Genomic DNA, 8,574 nt, shown 5'->3' with positions numbered 1-8,574 from the left:
GTAAGAAACCATGTAACACCATTTTGATATTTAAGAACAAGTAAAATGCAGTATGTTGGGTTATTTATTCATTCATTTTCTTGTCAGCTTAAACCCTTTGTTAATCTGGGGTCGCCACAGCAGAATGAACCGCCAACTTATCCAGCAAGTTTTTACGAAGCGGATGCCCTTCCAGCCACAACCCATCTCTGGGAAACATCCACACACACATTCACACACTCACTCTACGGACAATTTAGCCTACCCTATTCACATGTACCGCATGTCTTTGGACTGTGGGGGAAACCCAGGCGAACGCAGGGAGAACATGCAAACTCCACACAGAAACACCATCTCGAACCAGTGACCTTCTTGCTGTGAGGCGACAGCACCTACTGCACCACTGCTTCGTCCACATGTTGAGTTATTTATTCATTTAATTTAATTATATTCAGGCATGCACTTTGTGCCTTTATAAAATATGAATTTTAATAAGTTGTAAGGCATCCGCTCCGTAAAAAACATGCTGGATAAGTTGGCGGTTCATTCTGCTGTGGCGACCCCAGATTAATAAAGCGACTGAGCTGAAAAGAAAGTGAATAAGTTGTAGACCAGGGATGTCAAACTCAATTCCTGGAGGGCAGCAGCCCTGCACAGTTTAGTTCCAACCCTAATTAGACACACCTGATCAAACTAATTGAGTCCTTCAGGCTTGTTTGAAACCTACAGGTAAGTGTGTTGGAGCAGGGTTGGAACTAAACTTTGCAGGGCTGCGGCCCTCCAGGAATTGAGTTTGACATCCCTGTTGTAGACCTATTTAAATCGTTTATTCATGTGTCACTCAACAAAACATTTGGCTATAATAAGAATGTTGCTAGATTAAAAGCTATATTATAATAGAAGAATTATAATTTAGTACTTGACCAGTGGCGACGCCATGCCGTAGTGGGTAGCACGTTCGCCTCACAGCAAGAAGCCTCGGCTGGGTCAGTTGGCATTTCTGTGTGGAGTTTGCATGTTCTCGTGGGTTTTGTCTGGGTGCTCCGGTTTCCCCCAGGTGAATTGGGTATGCTAAAATAGACCGTAGTGTGTGAGTGTGGGTGTGAATGAGTGTGTATGGATGTTTCCCATCGATGGGTTAAGTCCGGAAGGGCATCCGCTGCATATGCTGGATAAGTTGGCGGTTCATTCCACTGTGGTGACCCCAGATTAATAAAGGGAATAAGCCGAAAAGAAAATGAATTAATAAATGTGGGTCGCAAAGCCACGCCCATTTCTTTTTGACGGATTAATGCTATTGGCTGCTCGACTCATTCTGAAAATACAGTTGGGTTAATCCGGAATTTATTAATTTACTTTAATCAAAAACAAAAATCGATTCAAACTATACAGGCATGCACTTTGTGTCTTTATGAAAGATTGCATTTAATAAGTTATATTTAAATTGTTTACTTTTACTCAAAACATTAGGCTATAATAAGATGCATATATTTATTATTATTCTATAATACAATAAGATACATATGGATTATTATTATTATAACCGAAGAATTATTAGTACTTGACCATACACTGTTAAATAGTGACCAGTCAAAGAATAAATAAGCACGCATAGCCACGCCCATGTCTGTTTGACGGACTAATCCTATTGGCTGCTCTGCTGGTTGTGTTTGTCCGCTTGAGACGCGCTCAGAGATTTGTGTCATGATTACTCATCACGATGATGATGACAGCAGGCGGGTCTCCATGTGTTTACAGCCGCGCAGCAACTCACTTTCTGCCGCTTTCCTGTGCGCTTTCCACAATGGAAAACAGACACACGGGTTCAGGATGACGGCCATGAACTATGACTAGGAAACTGTACCGTTGTTACTGCGCTTTTTATTATTGTTTATGATCATGGCGGCGGCGATAAACTCTGAACCTAAACGCCAGAACGAAACATGGAAGCGTCACATTATCAGACAGCTGAAAAACCGCAACAGGACACAGACGAGCCTCTTCCAGGACATTATACAGTCATGTAAGCTTTACCAACTGTTAATAGCGTTTCTCTTGTTTCAGCTATGCAGTATTATGAACAATACAGAGAAGGAAATTGTTGTTTTGATGCAGAAGTTTACGTTGGCACAATGGGTTATTCATTTACTGTAATATTACCTAGTGTTTTCAGTATGATTAAGCATTTAAAAGGATAGTTTACTCCAAATTTGAAAATTCTGTCATTATTTTCTCCCTCTTCACGTTGTCTTTCTTCTTTTGAACAGACAACAAGATTGTATAGAATGTTGGACACCATTTCATTGTGTTTGCTTTTCTTACTATGGAAGTCAATGGTTACAGGTTTCCAACGTTCTTCAATATATATATATATATATATATATATATATATATATATATATATATATATATATATATATATATATATATGTTTTTTTTTTCATGTTCAGTGGAATAAAGAAACCCATAAAGTTTAGGACCACTTGAGGGTGAATAAACTGAGTATCATTTTTCGGTGAACTATCCTTCCCTTTAAGTATTGGATGCAATTGTTTATTATAATAAATCATTTGTTATTGAGTATGAAATATGCTTGCTAAAACACAATACGTTTAGTGATAATGTTGTAATATTTATTACATGTTGTTATTACACACATTTTAAAAAAGATATTTAAATTCTATTGATAATTCTATAATGTGTAGGATGTGTGTTTATTTTATTTATTTATTAATAGAGCATGTAATTAAAGAAACAGTTCTCCCAAAACTAAAAAATCAGTCATCATTAGGCCCACACGGAATCTGCGCACGCAGAATTCCGCAGATTTTCCACTGATTTTCCGCAGATTTCTGCAGATTTTTGGCCCATTATCAATTCTGTTTATTTACTTGAGTAAATGTGTAAATCTGAATTTATTCAGTTTTTATTCAGTAATTTATTACTTTTTATTTAATATATTAAGGTTTTAGTTATGATACTCCGCTGGATACTCCCAAAATAATTCCGCAGAAATCCGCAGATTTTTACCAAAATTCTCAGCAGAAATAGCAAAAAACGTCCGCAGATTCCGTCTGGCCCTGGTCATCATTTACTCAACTTTCACTTGTCACAAATAGGTATGGCATGATGACCGTTTTCAAGGTATACCGCAGTCTGGAAAAGGCAAGGTATTAAAACCGCCAAAATGTTCTGTTATATCGATTCTACGATATATGTAAAAATGTTTTCTTTTTTTCTTTCTTTTTTTTTAAGGACAACAGTATCTCCAGCAGAAAATATTTCCAAAATGCCATTTTAAATTGTAAAGAAATCTGTGTTTTTGAAACTAATGAAGAGAGCAGAAGTTAACAATTCATTTTAATGATTAAGCCTGACATGTTTACTGTTATAAAACATTTAAAATGTTTCTTAAAACAAAATATATTGTGTTCAAAGAGGGTAAAAATTTTTAGTTTTTTACCCAGACGTTTAAAAAGATCTTATTTTAAAGCATTAATTACAAAATAGTGAAACTGCAATATTTTTATCAAAGGTTATCAGAACTGTCAGAATCTTAGACCGGCCCATGCCTAGTCACAAACTGGTCTGAGTTTCTCTTTTTCTGTTGAACACAACAGAAGATATTTTGAAGAATGTTAAAAACCTGTAACCATTGACTCCCATTGTGTTTGCTTTTCCTACTATGAAAGTCAATGGTTACAGGTTTCCAACATTCTTCTAAATATCTTCTTTTATTTCCAACAGAATAAAGAAACTCATAAAGGTTTGGAACCACTTGAGGGTAAATAACTAGTGAGTAAATTTTCATTTTAGATGAACTCTCCCTAAGTAATTATAAATGAAATATGATTATGCTCAACGTATTAACACTGATCTGACAAAGTACGTCAAACTGAAGTTCTAATTTGCTTTCGTACTGATTCATAATTCTCAAAATTTAGAGTCCTTGTTGTTTCCGTGAATCTTCACACTTAGGTGCAAATGGACAATCTCATTAACAAACACACTTGGAGTGAGTGCATGTAAACATCTTTTAAAGCAAATATTACGATCGGGCTTGTTTGGAAGTGGATTTTTTTTGTCTTGTGTTTGTAGATCACAGTCTGCTGGAGAAGTCCAAGCAAAGAGCCCTCATAACCAAAGGCATTCTGGGATCAGGGTCAAGGTAACCCTTACTCGGAGTCATAATATGCTTTAATGTTACAGTGTAAAAAGGGAAGCCGTGCAGAGGGGTTTCTACCTGATCGGACCCTAACCTAAACCTAAAATCAATTTAGAAGATACATAAAAAAATGGGCCACACTTTATTTTAATATACCAGTCATGCTATAACAAACCATTAACTGGCTTTTAGCTATATGAACTACTAATTAGTTGCTTATTAATATTTAGTAAGGTGTTATTTGGGTTTAGGTTTGGCTGTTGGCTTGGATTAGAGGAATAAAATAAGATTAATTCTATAATTTAATTAATTCTATAATTAAAATAAGAGCTAATAAACAGTTAATATCTTAATAATAAGCAGGTTATAAGCCAGTACATGTTGCAAATTGTTACTTAAACTAAAGTGTGACCAAAAAATTAAATGTTCAGGCTGCCATGGAAGTTCAGTTGCATATTGCAGATATAAAAATAAAAGGTGTTTTAGTTGCAGGATACTATTTTGACTGTATTTTACACTATTTTGTACAGTAAAAAATGCTATTTTTACCATAAAGCAGCTTTATTATGTTTTTCCAGAAATTCTCAAGCTTCAAACTAATGAAGAAAAAAAAATAATTAAAAGCAAACATTATTTTGCCTTGATTTTGTATATGCCAAATCAGATTGTCTTTAATCTTTTAATGTAAAAGTGGCGAGACTTTCTTTTTCAGAAGCACATTTTAAACTACAGGAAATAAAACTGAACTCTTGACTGATCATTTGTAATAAATGATTGATTAGTCTGATATATAGAAAGAGATTTAATAACTTTTTTATATATATACAGTTGAAGTCATAATTATTAGCCCCCCTGTTTATATAATTCCCCCAGTTTCTGTTTAACGGAGAGAAGATTTCTAAACATAATAGTTTTAATAGCACTTTTCTAATAACTGATTTATTTTATCTTTGCCATGATGACAGTAAATAATATACAGCTTAAAGTGACATTTAAAGGCTTAACAAGTGTAATTAGGTTAACTAGGCAGGTTAGGATAATTAGGCAAGTTATTGTATAACAATGGTTTGTTCTGTAGACTCTCGAAAAGTATTGAATAATTTTGACCTTAAAATGTTTTTTAAAAAATTAAACACTGCTTTTATTCTAGCTGAAATAAAACAAATAAGACTTTCTCCAAAAGAAAAAAATATTATCAGACACACTGTGAAAATTTCCTTGTTCTGTTAAACATCATTTGGGAAATATTTAAAAAGAAAACAAAATCAAAGGGGGGACTAATAATTCTGACTTCAATTGTATGTGATTAGTTTTTCCCCTTTAAACACCCATCCCAAGAAACCCTTAATCCACTGCCTATTATAAATATCAAAAGTAAAAATAATAAAAATATTAACACACAGTAGCAGAATTACAAAACGTTGAGTAAAGTCTTAAAATGAAGTAAACAATTAGACAATAATAGATACTACATTAAGGAAGTGATGCGTTATCTTACAGTGGCTGTCTAGCATAAGGATCAGGACAGAAAAAAATGACATACAAATGATCCCTTATGTGCTGTTATGGATGTTTTCATCCACTCTGGTATGATTTTTTTGCCATAACTGTTTTTGTGTTTCTGCTAGCGGAATGATTTTTGGTTACAAATGCTTTGAAAAAAAAAAAAAAAAAAAAAACTTTCAACGATACACTCCGGGCAAATTTACTACCCTCTGTTATGTTAGGGATTAAATTATCCTCTACATAAAACTGCTGTAAAAATGCATCAGACTAATTATTATTATTTTTTTTTTGCATAAACATGTTAATTAACCTCAGTCCTGATCAAAACTGCTAAAACTTCAATAAAAATGCATGTTTATATGGTGTCATGGCTTTGCAATCAAAAAATGTGGTTAAAATATAAGTCGATGGGGCAAAAACAGCCATAGACAGTAAATTAGGAAGACGAATTAAAAATCTTATTTTGCATCAAAGGCAGCGTTGTTACTAATTTTTCAAATGTACATTATAACCACATTTTTTTTATTGCAAAGCCATGACACCATACAAACATGCATTTTTGATTGAAAATTTAGTAGTTTTGATGAGGTTGATTACCAGATTTATGCAAAAAAATAAAAAAATATTAGTCTGATGCATTTTTACAGCAGTTTATTTACAGCAGTTTAATTTAGAGGATAATTTCATCTCTAACACAACAGAGGGTAGTAAATTTGCCCGGAGTTTATCTTTGTTGTTTTTTTTGTCACAATAATTTTTTTTTACCTTCGATCCTCTTAAATTTGTACAAACTAATACGCTAACTTAATTCCTTCATGCTGTCCCAACACAAATCGATTGTGTGGATTCCAGCATGTTTAAACGCTTATATAAACATTAAATAAAAAGTGTTCAGCCAATTTTCCAGACAAACTAAAAGAAATACAATTATCGTCTCACAGCAAGAAGGTCACTGGTTCTAGCCCCAGCTGGGTCAGTTGGCATTTTTGTGTGGAGTTTGCATGTTCTCCGTCGGCGTGGGTTTCCTCCGGGTACTTCGGTCTACCCCACAAGTCCAAAGACATTTGGTATAGGTAAAAATTGGGAATGTTAAAATTGACTGTTGTGTGTGTGTGTGTGTGTGTATGTGTACGTGTTTTTGTGACATATCAGGACACAAATCTGTATAATGACACAGGTATTACAAAAAGGAGGTGAATTATGAGGACATTGGCGACGTCCTCATTTCTCAAAATGCTAATAAATCCTACAGAATGAGTTTAATCAGAGAGTAAAGCTGCACACAGTCTCCTGTGATGGTTGGGTTTAGAGGTGGGGTGGGGTGAGGGCAATATAATATACAGTTTGGACACTATAAAATGAATGGAAACCTATGGAATGTCCCCACATTTTACAGAAACAAACATGTGTGTGTGTGTGTGAATGAGTGTGTATGGGTGTTTTCCAGTGATGGGTTGCAGCTGGAAGGGCATCCGCTGCGTAAAACATATGCTGGACAAGTTGGCAGTTCATTCCGCTGTAGCGACCCCAGGTTAATAAAGGGATTAATAGATGAATTAGGCAGGTTAGAGTAATTAGGCAAGTCATAGTATAATGATGGTTTTCTCTGTAGACAATCTAAAAATATATTGCTTAAGGGGGCTAATAATATTGACCCTAAAATGGCTTAAAAAATTTAAAAACGAAAAAAGATTGTCAAAAATACTGTGAAAAATTCTTTGCTCTGCTAAACATCATTTGGGAAATATATAGTAAGGGGGGTTAATAATATTGACCTTAAAATTACAATCAAAAATGACATTTGGTGTTTGTTCAGATTATTTTGAGATGAAGCAACACAATTCTTAAGGTTTTTATTTTTATTTTTTGCTTCAACAAAATAGTTTTTTCTTCAATCCTCTTAAATTTGTACAAACTAATACGTTACCTTAATTCCTTCATGTTGTCGCAACACAAATCGATTGTGTGGAACCCAGCATTTTTGAACGTTTATATAAACATTAAATAAAAATGTTCTGCTAATATTCAAGCCGAACTAAAAGAAATACAAATCTCCTTGAGGAAAATGAGGAAATATTCTAAAATGTTAGCTATCACTTTTTATATTTTTAAAACTAAATTTCTCTGTATGATTTTGTACATACTCTTGATTTCAAACTGCTTGTTTTTCTACATGTGCAGGACCTCACCAGTTCCCTCATCGGAAGATTCGCTGGCCTCCCTAAAGACCACCACCGGTGAGGTAGGAAACAATGTGGGAAAAACAGAATCAGCCTCTCCTATAAGGAAAGCAGCTGGACCGATTGGATTACTATTGAACCTTTATATAACAAACTCAATTTTATGGTGCAAGTTGTGACCTGCTTCGGCAGCCAGGTTTACAAGTAGGCCTGCTTTTATCTCGCCTTGTTAGCAGCCAGTCAAAACCAACAAGCAAAACCTAAACCTGAAAGACCTGAAAAGAGCATGAGATAAAGTCTGACATGATTTTCTTTGCACATTATTTGGGCAAAAAATAAATTGTCTGCTGTTCACTAGGAATATGATCGAGTAAAACCGGTTTTCACTCCTAAAACTGTGTAGAAGCTGTCTTAAGATCAAAGTATGTGATCAAACCTGCTCTTTATCGACACGAAAGTCCTCTGACCCCTATATACTGCAGCTATTATAGCACATTAAATCTATCATGCTCATATTATAAGCTGCTGCAGAGTCTAAATTTTGCCATCAAAGCTGTTTTCATTCAAATGGTATTTTTTCTTTTGGCTAAGACGGTTGTTTTTGTTCCTTCAGCTTGCATACCAAGTGGTGGAACTGCAGCAGAGAGTCCAGATGAAGGAAGTGACACTGGATGAACAGCATAACAAGTAAACCTTCTCTCATGGCATACTGTAAAAGTCAAACAGGAAACCTCAAACACCATC

At 34.6% G+C, this 8,574-nt stretch overlaps 2 protein-coding genes across 10 annotated transcripts in view; both read left to right on the top strand.

Moving 5' to 3' along the window:
• The window catches only part of brwd1 (bromodomain and WD repeat domain containing 1), a 1,114,832-nt gene that overhangs the window by 316,159 nt on the left and 790,099 nt on the right, over positions 1-8,574 (top strand). The gene's annotated exons all lie outside the window — the stretch shown is intronic.
• The window catches only part of atg16l2 (ATG16 autophagy related 16-like 2 (S. cerevisiae)), a 94,398-nt gene continuing 87,507 nt past the window's right edge, over positions 1,684-8,574 (top strand). For 7 of the 9 annotated variants that reach the window (XR_012391245.1, XR_012391246.1, XR_012391247.1 and 4 more), the window contains exons 1-4: positions 1,684-2,002; positions 4,078-4,147; positions 7,832-7,892; positions 8,444-8,517. Coding sequence is in view for 5 of the 9 variants with exons in the window: in XM_073924341.1 (XP_073780442.1) it covers positions 1,873-2,002; positions 4,078-4,147; positions 7,832-7,892; positions 8,444-8,517 (335 nt within the window). In the remaining 4 variants the exon portion in view is untranslated. The remainder of the gene's footprint in view (positions 2,003-4,077; positions 4,148-7,831; positions 7,893-8,443; positions 8,518-8,574) is intronic. The other 2 variants (XM_073924344.1, XM_073924343.1) reach the window with 1 other exon arrangement.

Source organism: Danio rerio, chromosome 15 (assembly GCF_049306965.1).
Source record: "Danio rerio strain Tuebingen ecotype United States chromosome 15, GRCz12tu, whole genome shotgun sequence".
Classification (NCBI taxonomy): domain Eukaryota; kingdom Metazoa; phylum Chordata; class Actinopteri; order Cypriniformes; family Danionidae; genus Danio; species Danio rerio.
Note: the sequence above shows the minus strand (reverse complement) of the source record. Positions and strands in the feature narration are given on the sequence as shown.